Source organism: Xiphophorus maculatus, chromosome 9 (genome assembly GCF_002775205.1).
Source record: "Xiphophorus maculatus strain JP 163 A chromosome 9, X_maculatus-5.0-male, whole genome shotgun sequence".
NCBI lineage: Eukaryota > Metazoa > Chordata > Actinopteri > Cyprinodontiformes > Poeciliidae > Xiphophorus > Xiphophorus maculatus.
Genome location: NC_036451.1, coordinates 2,573,525 through 2,593,304, shown reverse-complemented (window position 1 = coordinate 2,593,304; position 19,780 = coordinate 2,573,525). Strand labels below are relative to the sequence as shown.

Sequence of the window (19,780 nt, the reverse complement as noted above, 5' to 3'; positions counted from 1 at the left end):
AAGTTAAAACTTACAATTTAAGATGAATGAATAATTAGAACTTAAAAAACTAATTTGAGACACTTGTTTATTGTTAAATCAACTTCATAAACGTTAATTTCTGAGTTAAAACTGCTATAATTTTGCATGTTTTTTGTATTAGAAGAAAAACACCCAGGTTTCAGTTTCTTTTTTTAAAACTTGGTTATATAAATACAAATGCTTTGTATTGTACTTTACATTTTCCTGTGTAAGGAAATAATGTTGGTGTGAATTTTTGAATTGCAGTTGGGGTCCGAACAAAATCAATCCGAGGGTCACAAATGGCCCTTGGGCCGCACTTTGGACACCCATGATCTAAACCATTTTGTAAGTTTAGGCTCGTTGTCCTTATTGAAGGTGGTCCTTTACTCCAGCCTTACGTTTTCACAGCCACAAACACATTTTTTCATGACAGGGCTTCATTTAGGCTGCCGCAGCATAATTCTTCCTCCACCCTGTTTGACTAAAGCTCGTTAACATCCATTCAGACAGGTTTTTTGAGCTTACAGCTATTTGAATGTTTTCTGTTTGTTTCCTTCCTTCACACAGGAAAACCTTATGAAGACAGAGATCAAGAGGAAAGACAAAGAAAAAGTCCAACTGAGTGATAAAAATATGTCCAGCATAGCGTGCTACCCATAAAAACCCTGCAGTGGCTCAGGGGAGGAGTTCATAGGAGGCAGAGATGAACCTTACAAACCACAGACCGCCACCTGGGGATATAAGCTCCACCCACCTCTGATATCCAGGGTGACTGACAGACTCACCAAAGCCTCGTTCATCGGCATCTGAACCCTGTTTGGCCTACAGTACTGGTAAGTTCTCAATATTTACCTACTATTGGAAATATAAACGTCGCATTTGTTTGAAAGAAAAGGAAAAGCAAAGGACAATCTTTTATTTTTTTTGTGCATACCTACCAACATTTACAACCAGACACAAGCAGCGTTCAGATAACAAATGTACGCAGGTCTTTGTTTATATTCTGCTAATGTCGGTAATGAAATTAAAATTACACATGAATTAGTTTGTTCACGAGATAAGTCATTAAAAGTCATGGCAGCAATGGATGTAAACATGAGATATATTTTTAATTCAACCATCAGAGGAGACATTGATGTTTTACGCAGCTAATGTATGCGGCTAACGTCTGTGGCATTTTGGGAAAATTTAGTCTGCTATTTTACAGAATAATTATGGATTCAACACGTTTGAATACCACACAACTTTTCATGAATTGTGCGATTCTGTGAGAGCTCTGGTAGAACCAGCTGTACTTCGTCTGACTAAAACAAAAACAAACCATCATCCTCCTACTACTTCCTTTTGTCTTCTTTGTTGTTTCTGGCAGTAGTAATGTCCGGCTGTTGATCACGTGACTCATGCTATGTGAAATTGTTTTCAGTGCAGTTCATCTGCATTTCAATACAGCTGAAAAACTGCCTCAAATTTTTTTTAAATTGTTTTAATTTGTGCAATTTTAGGGTTGATACAGCTACTGACTTTATCTGAATCTCATACATATATATTTTTTTATAAATAGAGACTTCTCTTTATACACGTATCTGCTTCTGACACTTCCCCCACAAATGTGTGAATGTGCAAGAGCAACATCTTTATACAAAAGTGAAAATCCTTGAGGTATACTGAAAGAGAGAGCTCTCTGTTTATTGGACAAATCAATAAGTTAAGGCGACTTTAATGTGGCCACAACAGGATGTGACGCAAATCCTGTTCTTATTACTGAAAATTAATATATTAGCCCAAAAGAAACTGAAACTACATGTTTTTCTTTTAATACATGAAAACATGTACATTTCTGCCCAAAAAATCCAGAAATGTAGAACATAATCTCAGAAATCTTCTAGAAATATACAAAGAAATCTGAAAGAAAAAAAAATTATTTAGATTAATATCAGAAGTTTTCCACAAAAAACTTGGAAATTTCTGAATTTCAAATGTCAAAAATTTTCTTTTGAAAATGTGAGATTAATCACAAAATGTATGAATTTTTGGTGGAAATTTACTTCTCTGTTTTAATCTACAGTGACGTTAATACACCGTTGTAAAAATCTCTTTCAAGTTTTGGATCTACATTGGAAAATTTATTTGATTAATTTTAGGCTATTTTTGGTATGTGACTACTTTTGAGTCTACAGTTGTTTAAAGTTTGGAGGCGTTTGTGCAGATTTACATCCTTTATTCTGTTTTGTGCAGCATTTATGTTAGATTTATACAAAGTGACTGACCACAGAGTTGTAAATGTTGGGATTTTCAGCTTTATCACATTTTATTATCAGTAGCAATTAAACTGATGAACAAGTTTGGTTAAAAAATGGTTCTACCCATTGTTAGTAACAACACACATACCAAATAGTACTTTGTAAAATATCCACATCTATTTAGCATTTAGGAAATGATAATAATGTTTTTCTTAAGGCTGAATTAATAAAACTTTGAGTAAGAGGATTAATTATTTTTTTTCCTCGTTGTCCTTCAGTGGAAATTGGTTTGATAGATTTGCAGGTAAACATTTGCTGCGCCTTAATGAATTATTGACTCAAAACTAGAGATTAAAAAGGAACAAATGTTAAAGTTTGACCTTTGAGCCTTTGGACTAATGTTTAGCGTTTCTGTTTGGAGCGTTGGCCTTGTTGCGTTTTCCTCCTTCTGCCCTTCGTTTCTCTTTCCCTCTATTTCTCCTTCTTTCTCTGTTGTTGCCATGGAAACCCATCCTCCTCATCACTCCTGTCTGCTGAGTCAGGAAACACAGGCTGTGATTTGACTGAGCTGGTCCTTTCAGTATCACTAGATGGCATCTTAGACCCATTTACCAAATTATTAAACCTTCTCACCAATAACGGCGTTTCTCATTTTCACTGGATTTTACACATTTTTTTGATATTTAATTCTTTTGGAAATGTTCTGTTTAAACTAAACCGTTCTAACTTTTAGTCTTAGTTAAGACTCTAAATCTGGGGTGTCCAAAGTGCGGCAAGGGGGCCATTTGTGGCCCTTAGACTGATTTTGTGCGGCCCATAGATGCAAATGGAGACTTGTAATTTGGAATGAGGGTAAAAATGTTACCAACATTATTTTCTTACACAGGAAAATGTAAAGTACAACACAAAGTATTCATCTTTTTATAGTCAAAAGGTAAAACCAAGAGACTTTTACTGAAAAGCTACACCCAAATCAGCTTTTATTCCTACTTAAACTTGGCTAAATATAGCAAATGTTTTGAAATGAAGTGGCCCGAATCCTGTTGTTATTACTGAAGAAAATGTGATTCAGTCGAGGCCAAAAGAAATGGAAAGCTAGATGTTTTTCTTTTAATACAGCAAACATGCAAAATGAAAGAAGTAGTAAGCACAACATTTCAGCCAAAAACATTTTTCTACAAAAACACTTGAACCTTCACATGAATTGTGAATTTCAAATGTCAAAAAAATTTCTTTTGAGCTTTCTCTAAAATTTATGAGCCTAACCACAAAAGTTCTTAGTTTTTGGCAGAAATGTACTTCTTTTTTTCTATCTACAATGAAAGAGGTAAATTTCTGCCCAAATAAATTTTGTGATTAAATTCATAAATTTTATAGAAAACTCAAAAGAAATCTGATTATGTAATTTTTAAATATTGAATGATTGATAATTGATAAGTAACTGAGTATTTCAGTAGACTTTTTACCAAATACTTTTTTACTTTTACTTGAGTAAATTTATTATGAAATATTTTTACTTTTACCTGAATAAAATTTCTGGATTTTCTACCCACTGGATGAAAAACAAACATGTTTTAACCAAAACTCACCAGACACAGACACACCTGACGTTTTTGTTAAAGTTTCAGAAGATTTTATTGGAAGAATTGTTTTTTTTTGTTACTTATGTGAATTATTGTCATTTTGGTAAAAAATAAAAATAAAAAAATTCCACTTACCTTTATAATTTGGTCTATTTGATGATGGCATTTTTAATAATTTGATCTGTTTAAATAATTTGATCTGTTTTGTATCGCGTAGTTTCTTGGACGGCTGTTTTCTACTTTTACTGGAGTAAATTTTTGGGAACTCTGCCCACCTCTGGTAATCTGTGACTTTGTTGGGGAAATCCACAACATATTAGGCAGCAGCAAATGAAAACTCATGAGACTGAATCTTCGGTCTGAGCTCAGCTGAACAGAGTTAATAGCTTTTATGAACAACTCCTGCATGACTCACTCCACAGGCCACTTTACAGGAACATCTGAATGAGAAAATCCTGTCTTAATCCCTCTTAAGGAAGCAATTTAGAGTTTCTCCAAGACAGAAGGTGGGCTGTTGAATACGTTGTCAATCAAGCTGGAATTTAACAGTCTGCATATCACACTGAAACTGTAGCGGAGGCACCAAATCATTTGATCAAATAAGTGAGTCATTAGTGATTCTCTCCTGTAAAATAATACACTGGTGTTGCTTGTACCAAATTCTCCTTGAGTCACTTAAACGCAGCTTTCTTCAGCTTTGAAGGACATTTTGAAATCATGACTCACTCACTATAATATGAGTTAAAAAAGAGCAAATAATAAAAATGTTTGATAGATCCCGCACTACAATTTAAGATAACTTCTTTTAATTTTATTTAATGATGATATATTGTAATTGCTGCAATAATTAAATATTATGCACGATTAGAAAATTGAGTTTATTGGATAATATGAGGAAAAATTTTGATATTCCACTTCTGCTTATCAACAAGCTAATTAGGATATTAGCTAAATATTTAGCTTGAACATAAATATGTAGTTTAATTAGCAAGCTAGATATTAAGTTTTGTTTAGTTTTGAACTAAATATTTTGTTAGTAATCTAAATATTTAGTTTGAAAATTAAATGTTTAGTTTGGAAATGTTTTTTGTTTTGAACTAAATATTTTGTTAGTAAGCTAAATGTTTAGTTTTACAATGAAAAGTTTAGTTTGGGAAATAGGCATTTATTCCCCAAACTAAATATTTAATGTTCAAATATTTAGTTTGGAAATAAATATTTATTTAGCAAAACAAATATTTATTTTGAAAGCTTAATATTTAGCTCAGACTTAAACATTTAGTTTGCAAACTAACTACTTAGCTTCCTAAATATTTTTTTTATTGAAAGCTGCATGTGAAGTTTGTAAACTACATATTTAGCTTGTGAATTAAATATTTAGTTTGGAACTTTGACATTTATAAATGTGTGAATAACATGGTGAAAATATGGCTTTAGAAAATTAACACAGATGTTGTTTTCTCTACGGCAGGTTAAATAAAACAAAATATTTTTGTTTCATTTTAAATGTGTAAGTTTACAAACATTACACCATAGTATCCTGCCTATTTGTGATTCGGTATTTGTGAATAAACCCAACACGACACCACATTATTTGTAGAAGATTCACCTATTTCCAAAATATCCAAAAGTAGGAACAAGCAGTTTCCACATGTGAACTGAACTTTGTTCGATCTTGTAAAACTTCTGCTATTGCATTTATTTTGGGAATACAGACTGATTTTATAGCAGAACATAAAAATAAAATTTAGATTTTATTTCTGCTTAAGCTCTCTTCTGCGATCAGTGTAAAACTAAAGCAGTGAAACTAAAGGCTTCTTGATCTGCAAGTGTAAAATAAATATTCTGTCTTTACATTAAAACATTTTCCCTTCGTTGTTCTGATCCAACTTACTGCTGCTTTTCCTTCCTGTTGTTCAGAGCTGTGTCTAAAGAAAACCGAAAAATAATCTCTTGAGGCGCACAGGCAAGATAAACAGGAAGTTCTGACATTTTTTTCTTTTGCTTTTATTAGTCTTTGTAGCTACTTAGACACTAAAAAATTTTCACACAACAGCATTTGAAAGTAGAATATAAGATTTTAAGTGCTTTGCATTTTTTAAAAACATTTCCGCGTGTATTTCATGAGACAGATGGCTGAAAAAGTAGGTTAAAGCACTTCCTGTGTAGATACATGCTAATCATTACATTTCACAAACAGTGAGGAGCTAAGAGGGCATTATTAAATTATTCACCGTTTGATTTTAGTACATCAAGAAGTGGGCCAACTTAAAGTTGTTCCCTAACACCCATAAAAACCTTTTACACTTCAGAGGACAGAAAAAAGCAGATAACTTTTGTTAAAAATTAACTATCAAAGATGTTGTTCTTATTCTCTGCTTTTATATGTTGCAAATGGGGGGTGGATGGTTCGGTCACACTTAGCTTTTATAAACCCCTAATTATAAATTGTCATTTCTTCACATCTCCTCTTTAACGCTCGTCTATGAAGCATATTACAGGACAGCCGTGTTCACGCGCACACAGAGGTAAATATCCTCCGTATCAATCTTCATCTGTCTGTTTGCTCTTCGGCTGCCTTCGCTTGCTGCCCTCAGGTATCATTTCTTCCTCTGTGATTGCACAAACGGTTGCCATAGAAACAGCAAAATGAAGGAAGAACGGAGACAAAAAAGAAAGAATGAAATTAGAGAAGTCGAAGGAGGGAGGGACGACTTGAAGGTATTAACCGTCTGAGTTTCTTTCCGCAGTTTGCCGTTCTTTGTTTTTGTTTTTTTCTTTTTTCTCCAGTTTTGGCTTTTTGTCCTTCAACCATCATGTCCAGGATCTAAGGGCCAATTATGTCCTCTGCACTTATAAGAAAAAAACATGTTTTAGGAAACAAAGGGATGAATATTTGCTCTAGATAAAAAGAAATGTTAAAGGAACAAAGAAAATCATCTGACAATAAAAAAAAAGGAAATTCTGTTAATTTTAATGTTGAAGAGTTAATTTAAAAATGTATCTCTTCATGAGCTCATGTGGTGGATTTGCTGGAGAAAAGTTGTCTGTGTGTGTGGGGACATGTGTGTGTGTCTGTGTGTGTGTGTACTTTTTCAGTAATAATTTCATTCATATATTCATCAGCAGGCAGAAGTGCTGACGCAAGTCAGAAGGAGAGAGGAGGCACAGAGAGGCAGAGTGTGAGATAAAATGTGAGGAGAAAGAAAACCAAAAATCCTCCCATGAAGGTAACTTTGTTTCCAGAGCATTAGGTGATTTTTTTATTTAAATATTAAAAATACATCAACAGAATGGACAGAAACTAAACCAGCAGAAAGCGAATATACTTTAGGCTTTAGTGCTCTGGAAAGGAAAAAAGTATTTATACACCTTGAACTTTATGACATTTTACTACCAAACTAAATCAATCAAATTTTATTTGCATAGCAACAAAACATTTCAAAGTGATTTACATCATAAAAACACAGAAATGCAAAGTCAGAACACAGTCAACAGTTAAAACAATACATTTTGCAGTCGTTACAAATCAAAATGTTTCATTGATTATGTTTCAAAAGTAACTCTAACCAGGTGAGTTTTTAGTCTAGATTTAAAGGAACTCAGTGTTTTGGGTGTTTTGCGGTTTTCTGGAAGTTTGTTCCAGATTTTAAAGTCTGTTGTCTCAGTGTAGGGACTGTGGAACTGAGTGATGTGCTCTGTCTTCTTAGTTTTAGTCAGAACCTGAGCAGCAATGTTCTGGATTAGTTGCAACTTTTAGTGAGACCTGTGAAGACACTGTTGCAGTAATCAGTGCGACTAAAGATAAATGCTTGGATGAGTTTTTCTAGATCTTACTGGGACATGGAAATGTTCTTCAGGTGATAGAAGGCCGACTTTGTAACTGTGTTAATGTGGCTCAGAAGGTTCAGGTCAGAGTTCATCACTACTCCCAGATTTCCGGCCTGATTCCTGGTTTTTAGCTGTAATAACTGGAGCTTTGCATTGACTCTAAGTTGTTCCTCTTTAGGTCCAAAGATAATAACTTCAGTGTTGTTTCTGTTCAGGTGGAGACCGCTTGTTTAATTAGCATTTTAAGCAAACAGTCAAGTTGCACATAACAGAATGGTGAAGTGGAAGAAAAATGTATTACACTTTTTGTTATTTAATATCCTCATTAAATAAGAAACACAATTAAAACCACACATTAGTTTAATGTGATAAGCCATTAATCATCCTCCTGCCACTTCCTGTTGTCTTATGCAGCCATACATTTTTTAACATGTTATATTAATAGCTTGACAGCTGAAACCAATGCTGGTCATCAGCTTTTTGTCCACCAGTATGACGTGACGTCACGCTGCAACTGGTCCACACAGCCTTTAGTAACGACATCTGAAGGTTTAAACAAACAAGAACAAGAACATTTGATAATGAGGCATCGCAATGAAAATGTCCGACCTTTGACCTTTTCACTGTCGTTACCTTGAATCCACCAGGAGTCTGTCCGCAGCTTCTCTGTTTCAGACGGTAATAAACAGATGATTCTGTGGCAAAGAGCGGCGCTGGGGAAATCCGGTTCCACTGGCGAAGGGTTTTCTGCAAGCGAAGACTGAAATCATCATTTGTCACAGCAAGGTTTTATAGTGGAGAGTATTTTTACTCATTTGAGTGACAAATCCTTACGTCTCAAAGGATTATGCAGCAGAGTCATTGCATGTTTTGGAAGTTTGTAACATCTTTAAAAGCTTTGTGTTTTATGATTGTATAAATGCTAATGCTACAGTTAGGTCATGATTGTATGTTATGTCATTCAACAACTATTCCTTTATATTACACCAATAATCATAGTTGTTGTTGGATTTACCCAAACTAAAATATGCATTTAATATGTTTTTGATTTAACATCAGTAGCCTGCTAATTCTTCACAATCTGCTGTTTAAAATCCCATTTTTAAGCTATGAAAGACAGCAATATATGAGACAAGCTCTATATTTTGTATGTATTTTGTTTTTAAGTAGGTCAAACTGACTACAATAAATCAGTAAATCCCCTGGCAGCTTTATATTTACCATTATTTACATTAAATCAAGAAGTTCCTGATAGAAAATGAGACAGGGATGATTCTATAATAAAACGATAAAGAAATATTTACAATTCTGATAATATTTAAATTATTATTGTTTTCAATAATCGGTGGATTATTTTTATTTATTCATTGTTTGCATGTTTCCGCTGGTAATTTCACCATTTATCTTTGAGTTTGGACAGCCTCACTGCCATCACCCTAATCTTCCAATTCAAGTTGTAAATTTGGAGTCAAGATAGATGAAACTAAGATTTAACTTAAAGCTTCATCTGACTGGTGTATCAATAACTGTGGTATGAGCCACCTTGGTTATTTAAAAACCTGCCACTACTCTGCACTGCTGTGTAATAAAATAATTTTTATTTTAGACCCTTTGTTGTTTATATGTTGTAAGTTTTGGCTGACATTGATGCTCCTGATGCATAAAGTCAATGTAAAGATATAAACCTGTTTGGTGATGTGTTTATGATGTTCACAGTGGGCAGTAACTAGTTACATTTACTCAGTAACAGTAACTTTTTGAAAAAATGTATTGAAGAGTATTTTTACTATGCCTTAGTTTTTACTTTTACTCGAGTAATTTTATTATGAAGTATTTCTACTTTTACTCGAGTAAAATTTCTGGATTTTCTACCCACTGAACAAAAAACAGTGGGTAGAAACAAACATGTTTTAACCAAAAATTCAACACAGACACATCTGCAGTTTTTAATTAAAGTTTCATAAGTCTTTTATCAAAAAAACTGATTTGGAAAAAAATATTTTGAATATTTTTTTCACTTATGTGGAATTATTGTCATTTTGGTCCATAAAATACCAAAATGTAACTTCATTTTTTTGGTCCATCTGATCATGCAATTTTTAAATATTAAATGATTGACAATTTGATCAGTTACTTGAATAAATGTTTTACCAAATACCTTTTTACTCTTACTTGAGTAATTTTAAGGTTTATTAAGAAGTTTTGCAAAGGTTATCAATCATTTTTCCCATTTCATGTGTAGTTAAAAAATATTTTATATTCATTTAAAAAAAATTTCCTTTCACAATGATTTTTGTTATTTTTTACAAGATCAGTTTATACCAATGGTGTTGCAGCTAATCAAACTCCAATAACACAAATGATTAGCGAGTGTTTTTTAACACATCTTTTAAAGCAGTCGATAGAATAAAAGGCTGAGAAAAAAGCCATGGTAAGAAAAGATTAAAAGTAAAGCAATACAAGACTAAATTTACTAGATTTAGATTTTTTTTTCAGAAGTTTTTGCAGAGATAACATCCACGGTTCGCGCTGCGTATGACTACAGTGTGAACCATTGCATAAAGATACTGTAATTTCCCATTTTCTTTGCGCAATTTTCTCCTTGGTTGATTTTTTTCTTCTTGTAAACAAATGTAAATTATACTGTATATATATATATATATATATATATATATATATATATATATATCACACACTACTCTACTGCTATGCACTATTGTAATGTGCTAAGTGCTATTCTACAGTACTCAAGGCTATTGTTTCAATTCCTAATACGCCTAAATACAAAACTCATGTTGCCATGCTTTACTGCACCCTAGTTGCCTAGCAACCTCCATTCACGAAGTACCAAATGAGACAGAAAGAAGTATGAAAACATTATGGGGAAAAGAGAAATGACAAACCCAGAACTATGCTGTTATTATGTGTGTCAAAGGTTGATCATCAGAAAATATTGCAGTTTGTAGAAGTGATCATTTTTAGCACATAGTTTAGCATCGATATTTAAACTTTGCAGGTTTTTTTCCCATCTTATTTTAAACATACATTTTACTGCAGGATACCCGTGCTCTGTGGGTAGGAGAGCACATTATAATCGCAGCCAAAGCTCAGCCAATGCATGCTCAGCGTGTAGCGACAGTCCGCTGTTGCTACACGCTCATCCAGGAGGAGGGAACGTGAGTAAGTCCATGCAATCTGCCTGGTTTCCTTGGGTAGAAAGCCTTTTAACCAATTTAATTAATAAACTGAACTTGACTGCATTTTTTGATAACTAGGATCAATTTGGAATGAATGTACTGGACTTTTAAACTGTCTGCATGATTAGGTTGAATTATTTAAAGACTTCAACAGGCATAATACATTATATGTATTTCTAATTAGTTGATAGAGCACTAAAGTGGAGATGCCCTAGCTGAAATCCGTAGATAAAATCACTTTAACTGTCTGTATTATGTATTGAATGATGTGGCATCATAGAGGAAACTTAACTTTGTTGAGATGCCAACAAAATGGCAATTTAGGAAAAAAATTTATTGTTATTATTCATGAAAACCCAGAGGAGTTTGGAGTTGAGAAGTTAGGGTTTTCAGGATTTTTTTTTTTTTAGTTCTTACTCATTAACTTACCCTACATTTTAATTTGTCACCTTTTTTTGCTTTCATGTATATTGCAATGTGTTTACACTGTTACAACTATATTGTTTTATTCCCCGTTTTAAAATGTAACTGGACTGGTGGATGCATTTGTTTGCAAATGTCTGGCTCTGAATTTAGTTAAAATGTTCTAGTCACTGCTATCACCCTGTTTGTCCCAACTGGTGTTTCTGCAAACGGACTCAATAGGCGGCTTGAACTCTGGATTATCGAGGTTAAGAACTCATCAAGGACTTTCTGAACAAGCGAGAAACAAATCAGTGACATCTATCAGTCTGGCGTGAAACTCAGAGCCTTTCAGTGAAAGGATTTTCATTCTGACAGTCAAACATGTTGGGGATCGTGTGACGGTACAGAGCTGCTGAGTTGGTTCGGGATCTGAATAACTTTCTGTAAGTTATGAATTGTGCATTTGCAGCTATCAGATCATCTTCTTATGTTTCACAAGCTGCGTTTTTGTTGAACAATTAACGCAATTTGACATTTTGAAAATAAATTTGCTTAATGGAAACACGACAATTTGTTCTTTGATAGAAGGTTTTGGTGCTAGGATGATGTGTTTTTTTTTGTTGTATCAAAATTGGTTTATTTCACAAAACTGCAGTGAAAACACTTTTTGCATCACACGAGTCACATGTCCAACAACCAGGTGTTGCCACTGGCATAAACCATGAAGAAGAAGAAGACAGGAAGTAGTTGGAGGAACACGGCGCAGCATGTTTTTTAGAGACTTACCGTGAACAAACTTATTCACATGTTATGTTAACACATGAAAATAAACACAGCAACTATGTTTTTTCAACATTAATGACAGTTTTGCACACATTTGTAAAACACAACTCCTCTAAATAACTAAAATAAAAACAAGCCAAGGCCGAACGTCTTGGGGTGGCTTTGTTGAAATCTGAATCTCAATCAGGATGAAATACTGCGACATAACCTTAAACTGCCTTTTATGCTTGAAAATACATGAATTAAATCAAACCTGCCATGAATAATGGATGAATAAACTACTGCACTGCGATGTAAAGCTTTTGTTTGTCTAACCCTCATATTTTCTTTTCAAAAAAGATTTTTTGAAAAATAGAAATAAACCAATACATCAAAATTAAATTCATATGGAACAGAATAAAAGCAGAAAACATAAATCTTTATTATGCCATATATGCATGTGCATATTTATTTTAGGTTGTGTCTTACTTCCAGCACACAAATCTGATTTACAGGACATATACATTCTCTTTCAAGCTACCTTACAAAGAGTCAGCGTTCTGATTTTAACATAAGATTGTATTTTTGGAGGTGGATGTGAAAATTAACAAAAATCAGAGAACTGACTTGGCATGTCAGTCTTATAAAATGCAAACTGTCTTCTTTTCTACACATCCTGTCCTCTAAATGGCTGGAATCTCACCTTCATTTTATTTTTTTTAATTTCCAAAATCTCCTTGAAAGCTTCTGGTCCTCCAGTTCCTCTTTTGTTTTTTGCAGAATTTAGCTGCCAAGCGATTTTTGGCTGCAGGTCCTCTTGCTGCCTGAGACTGTATTTGTTGCTTGGCAACATTAACTTAGGGATGATTTCAACACAAAGCAACTGTTAAAGCTTCAGTGATTTAATGACACAACTCTTTTTCTTGGCTTTGCAGCAAGCTGTCAACTCTCAGCATGACATCCTGCTACCTGCAGGGTCTCATCTCATACTCTTATTGTCTCTCTGGGAATCAATGGTGTGTGTGGCTGTGTGTGTGTGTAGCTGAGTTAAAAATCCTTTTATTTCCCTAAGCTGAATGTGAATCGAGTTGTAATGATAATTCACCCCAACAATTATGATACAGGTGCCCACAGATCTGACTTCCTCAAGTGAATATCCTGCTGTTTTTTAAATAGAAAACCTTTTACTAATTACTAAAAGTTTGCCCTCTTCTGAGTCTGACTGAATGGGACAGAGTTAAATTCAAATTATTTGTTTTTAAGTTTAATTAATCAGTTTTTTCTTTCTTGTATTTTTAAATACATTATATTAACAGAAGAAAATCTGTACTAAACTCAACTGAACTAGTGTTATACTTGCCTTGAGATAAAAAATAATGTGATATTATGCAGGGTTGTGCAATTTATTAATGTCACTGAACTCTGATCCAGAATCGCACAGCATTCTGGGAGATGTAGGCAGAGGAAAGGCTTTAGCTGCTCAACCTCATACAGCTAGCTAAGTACGGTTGGTGGAATTTCTTTGGTTACCTAGCAACTCGCTCTTTCTTTGGTTACCTAGCAACAACCTGTTGAGTGACTTGCGCAGCAGCAGTTCAAGGTTCTGCCACCAATCCTCAAAACAGCATGGAAAGAAAACTGGATAAAACAGGAATATATTACCAGTTAGGTAGTATTTCAGACATGTAAAAAAAAAAACACAAAAAAACTAATCAACAATTATTAATATTAATTTATTTAATTTAATGATTTAATTTCCCTTTGGGATCAATAAAGTAGTTTTGAATTTGAATATGAAGTTTGTATTGTGATAATTTTTTTCAACCAAATCTGATATTGGGCCATAACCAAATCAAAGGTTTAGGTTTGTTTTTTAGGTTTTCCTTATTTTATAAATCTCATCCTATGTTAGGTAGTTTGTTAAAATACCACACATAACCGACCCTGGACAGGTCGCCAGTCTGTCGCAGGGCAACACAGGACAAACAACCATGCACACACACACACACACCAATTAACCTAAAAGTGATGTTTTTGGACTGTGGGAGGAAGCCGGAGTACCCGGAGAGAACCTACGCATGCACAGGGAGAAACTTCATACAGAAAGACCCCAGGCTGGGAATCGAACCCATGACCTTCTTGCTGCAAGGCAACAGGGCTAAAATAACATAAAAAAGCAATCAGAAACATAACATTTATAAGGCTGAAAATCTGTATATCTAAAGTGAGTTTGACTGATTTTACAGAAAAATCTGCCAAGCGGCTTTAATGCATGCAGTAGATGTAACCCAGAGTGATCCAGATTGACACATTTCCATTATGTGAAACTCATGACATGACGCTTTAAAGCTACACGTTATGTTTTTTTTCCTATTTATAGCCTTAGAGAAAACGCTATTCAGATACCGTTTAGAAACAAAAGGATATAACATATGGAGGAAGTTGCAGTTTGTTGCCTGAAATAGTTATACTCTCCAGAAATGCACAGCCTTCAGCTCAGCTCTCTCTAAACCTGATCTGCCTAAAATAGGTGGGAAAAATCAGCTGAATCCAAACAGACAGAAATAGGATTTGTGGGAAAAAGGTGGGCCTTATAAAGGGATTCAGCTCAACAATGTGTTACAAGTTGAGTAAAGTGAGAAAAATTTTGTAGCATGTTCTCTGTTTCTTTTTAAAAGGCCTCTGAAAACCTTTCAAGCAAGTCTGAATTACTGAAAATCCTCTTTAAATGCTTTAAAATAACTTTTATTTATCCCAAAACAGGGCAATTTAGTTTGCAGCTCTCTGGTCAGCATACCAAAAAAGAAAATACAAACAGTCTTATGCAGCGATTTGTTCCAGATTTGCTGACTGAATTTGATTTAAGGGCAATAATTCACCTGTCAGGCAATGATATAAACAAATAAAGCAACTACTCACGTTCTGGCATAAAACTTTTATTCTGTAGCATCTAATTAAACATGGAAATTTCCTTCCACTTAAAACTCTGGTCCTGTAGAAACCGTCATCGGGTTTAATCTATTGAACATCACAGAGAGTCAGGCAAATGTGGTCAAAGTGAATTTACATTTTTCTTACAGACAGCTTGTCAGATTGGAGACAGATAATATAATAGAAAAATTTTAAAAAGTTGCAGTTAATATAATAAAAGAATAGTGCAATACAAATATAGTCCCTTCAGCTTTTCTTCATTTTACGTTTTATCCAGAAATGTTTGTGTATTTATTAGATTCTTTTATATTTTAGCATAATAAAATCTTTTACAATTGACTGCTACTTTCTGATAGTCTGTCACATTAAATATTAATAATATGCACTGAAATTAGGTTGCAATGTGACTAAATGTGAAGACTTTCAAGACAAATAAATACTCTTCCATAATCAAAAGTTATAAAGTTTTTTATCTATTTTGTTTGAAACTTGTATTTAATGAAGAACAATATATGACAGTAATTTCACATAAAATATTCTTAGAAAATTTTCATCAATCATCTGTTTTATAGTGCAAGTACAATAGAAAATATACTTTTGGTGTCACAAATGTGAGGCATAAATACACATTACAGCCAGTCTGAATATAAAAATACAGGGAAGAGTTGATAAAAAGCAGATTTTAAGCATAGAAATTGCCAACTTTAGTATTTTTGCAAAATATTTATTTTATTTCAGTATTCAATGAAAGGGATACATAAAACAACACATTTCGTTATTTTGTAGAAATACAAACGCTACATAAGCTAAACTAATTTTGCTAGTTCAGTTGACAGTTTTACAGTAAATATCACTGATATTTATCTTAGTATTAGACAGAAATGGATAGAGTACTCAAAAATGGTAATGCAGTGATAGTTGTATTGTACTTACACTGTTAGGAACGAAGCGCGATCCAGCTGTAAGCTTGTGGTTTTATTGTTGTCATGGCAACTCCATAGCAGCGGCCTGCCAAGATGGCTGTCAGTTATAAAGTTCACAGAAATGTGACGTCACATAAGGACTATGTATTAGTAAATGCATACAAATACATACAATTATATGTATTTATAATTTTTATAAATATAACTATAAATTATGTATTTATAACTGTTATGATGCATAAAGTCATATCAAACCACAGTGGAAAAATAATAAGTTGAAACGGATCTTTTTCAAGCCTCGCTGCTGGAGCAAACCAGAACAAACCTCTACAATAATGAACCATTTTGGATTAATCTGAAGGACATTTCAACCCTGGAAGTGATTATGTTCAAGTTAATCTGATAAACGTCCAAGTGAAGAGGCATGTAGCGAGGCCTGGAGACAGAGAGAGAAGGATGACTCGCAGTGACAGGCTGGCCAGCTTCCTGTTTACTCGCAGACTGTGGTCAAACTCAGTCAATCTGGGAGAATCCCAGTGCTGCCATCTGGGCCTAACTGGAGCTTCAACCAGGCACCTCCAACTGGCACAGAGGAGGAAAATGTGTCACTGTTACAGTAGAAAGAGGCAGAGCTGTAGAGTCAGGGGTTAGCTTAACACGTAGCAAGAGCAGCTCCTTAAAACTGCAGATTTACATTTCAAATTTTACCAAGAAAAATCCACACAAATCACTTTTCCCTGAGCGCTTTCTGCTTTTATTATAATACTAAATTATTACCACCGGGTTGTATTCTGTGTTTTCTGCTGCAGTAGCCCCTTATTAGTCACATTTACTGCCTGAATGAAAAGGCACACCTTTTATTTTCTTTCTTTTTCAGAAAAAACAATTAAAATATAACTACTGCCTTCTGATGTGATTGTCTTAGGCTATATATTTAAACACCTATATAAAGTAGTATTATGTAGTAGTATTTTTACATAAATGCAAACAAAAATACATTATTAAAATTTTTTTTTATTAAAAAAAAACTTGCATAAAGCTGTCTGGTATCGTGTTATAAAGGTAGTTTCATATTTATTTCGCGACCTCAGTGCCAAACCCTTGGTTCTGTTTTGGTCGTGGAAGGATATGGAGAAAATTATTGTTTTAATATTTTCCCATTGCTGTTGTCTTTTTTTTCTTTTTCTATATGAAACAGGGTTTTATTTTCACAGTGTTATAGACCTGGAGTTTGTCAAAAATTGGTTCCTTTATTCTTCAAGTTCATTTTGTTTGTTCAAAAGCTTATGTCTCCCAAAATTTATTGGTATGCAAGTTATGTTATTAATCAATAAATCAAAATTTATTTGTATAGCAGTTCTTTAGTTATTTAAATCGTAAAAACACAAAAATAAGAAACCACAAAAACAAAATGCACTCACAAATTGAGAAACCAGTAAGAAACGTTACATTTTGTTCTGGCAGTTGGTGGTTACCATAGCAGCCAGTAACTGTCAGCTCCGCCCCTTTTTCTGTTGTCGTTCTGTAACTTTGGGTCAGCTCCGTGTTTTCTTTGCAAGTACTATATTTTAACATGTATTTTAGACAATTCTAGCTACATGCAGGATTTACAGTGTAGTTTGCCATGTTTTTGTATATTTTTAACTAATTCATGTTGTGCATTTTAGCTGTGTGCAATTTTACAACTGCTGTTAGCTGAACCATTGCTCCATAGTTTTAAGGTTATTTACTGTATATCATTTAATGTATACAGTATAAGTAGATTTTCTCTCTTGTCTGAATAAATACAGAGAAACTGAGTTTGTCTTTTGTGAAGTCAACCAGCTGGACTTGAAGGGTCATAGAGCCTTTATTTGTTTAAGAAAACAAATAAACGCTATAATGACTTATAACTGGGGGAAAAAAAAAAAGGATTAATCTTTAATATATTTCTGAATTTCTAAGATCTTATTGGATACGCTGATCTGTGGCAACTTTAAACTGGAGCCGTGCTTCAGGGAGTTTGTATTGTGCTTTAACAGCGACAAAATTAAGATATCAGGACTACCTGGAGGCTATGCTTTAGTGAAAACTGGCTATTGAGCAAACCAATGGTGTGCCAGTACCCGACTGGCAGCTCCACCAGTTGCAGCAGCCCACACAACTTAACTGAAAAGCCTGTTTCCTTAGAGTTTAACCAACCGCCCCTGAATCTGGAGTGCACCCATATTCAAATGTCTATTTTTTACATCAATTTTTAACACTGAAAGCTTGACAATATATAATTACACATAAATTAAAACATTTTTTTAAAGGTTTTTAAAATCTCCTTTTGAGACTGCTGTTACAGAGGGAAAAATGTTGTATTTGGTACAAGAAAAGAGTGTATTTTATTGGGATTGTCAGTGACAACAAAACACAAAATGGTGCATATCTGTAATGGATACTGACATGTAATTAAAAAGTTTCAACAAAAGTGTGGCATTCAACTCCTTTCAATTGAAATTGGGCTGAAGTGATTAAATGGATGAATCTGCGATGAATCGATTAATAACCATCAACTAATTTAGTTTTCAATTAAATTAAGTATACACACTCACAAAAGCATGATTCACTGAACAAAAAACAATATATTCAGGGGAGTAGTTTGCATTTAATTAAGAAAAAAAACAGAATTTTTTCTTCTGAGATCAAAAGTGAGAATTTTGAGAAAAAAAGTCAGATTTCTTTTCAGAGGCTCTAATCTTTTTTTTAAAACTTTATTTCAAACAAATAGCATGAACTTACATAGTGGGTCTTCAATGACAAATATCACAATATTATAATAAAAATAAAGAATATCCACAGACATTGACAATGTTGATGTTCAGGTCTTACAATCTTTAAAGTAGAATAAATAAAGCAAAAAACAAAAGTTGAATAAATATACACATAAATTGGTAAAATAAAACAATGTGTACATTTTCACCTGTACTATTTTCTTAACAGAAAGTGTCAAAAAATACATTCAAATACATATAATAAATTATCTGTTACAGCAAAAGAAAAAGAAATTAAAAAATATAACAGAGGCTCTAATCCTCTTCTGTGGATAAAAATAAGATTTTGGAAGCTGCAGCATATGCGGCAGGTTTAAATCTGCCCTAATTTCATCAATTAAAAACAAACAAATAAATAAAAATGGTAAGCTTCTCAAACAAAAACAAAACTAACATGGCAACTGCCTTTTGGTTAAACTTCTACTCATAATTCTTATACCTGCCCGTATTGTGACCAGCTACTTCCTCTCTTTTTGTTCTTTTGTGTCTCTCACGTAAAGTCAAAACCAGCGAACAATTAACGAGCACAAACTTGTGCGCAAGCGCAAAACGCACGTACTCGCGAGTCCTGGTTCCATCTTCAGCCATCTCTTCGGAATGCCTCGCTCTCTCCTCCCTCTCCTCTCTCCTCGGAGGACAAATGGGAGGAGACGCTTCTGCTGAACGTGTTGGGTCTGTTTTTTTTTTTTTTTATTCCTGCAGCGGAGAAAACGCCTCTGCTCTCCGTCGGTCACAGGTCCGATCATTCACATCCTCACGCCGCAGGTCTCTCTCTTTCTGCGGGGTGTGCCCGCATCTTTCTTCTTCTTCTCTTTTGGACCGAGGACAAATAGTAACTAACTGGAGGCGCCGCGTTGTCTTTGTGTGAAAGCTGCTGAAGTGGATTTAAATCTTCCTAAAAATGAGCGTGGGACCAGATGCGCTCGTCTCATCCGTTCTCTGGCCGCTGCTTGCGCGGGTACCTGTCCCGGTTTCGGACCGGTTCGACTGATCCCCGTTCGATGCTGCAGAATCCACAGGGACCAATAAATAAAGAGATTTTCCTAAGAACCGGATTCACCAGCAGCTTCCTGCCAGATGGATAACTACTCCGCGTTACCACGTAAG

The 19,780-nt window shown here is 34.2% G+C and overlaps 1 protein-coding gene across 13 annotated transcripts in view; it reads left to right on the top strand.

The window, feature by feature from the left end:
- lrrc7 (leucine rich repeat containing 7) overlaps window positions 1–19,780 on the top strand; it is a 142,210-nt gene that overhangs the window by 21,683 nt on the left and 100,747 nt on the right. For 11 of the 13 annotated variants that reach the window (XM_023339900.1, XM_023339899.1, XM_023339894.1 and 8 more), the window contains exon 1: window positions 18,945–19,775. In XM_023339900.1, coding sequence (XP_023195668.1) covers window positions 19,751–19,775 — 25 coding nt within the window. In that variant the 5' untranslated portion in view covers window positions 18,945–19,750. Of the gene's footprint in view, window positions 1–570; window positions 837–18,944; window positions 19,776–19,780 lie in introns of those variants that run through there. The other 2 variants (XM_023339891.1, XM_023339892.1) reach the window with 1 other exon arrangement.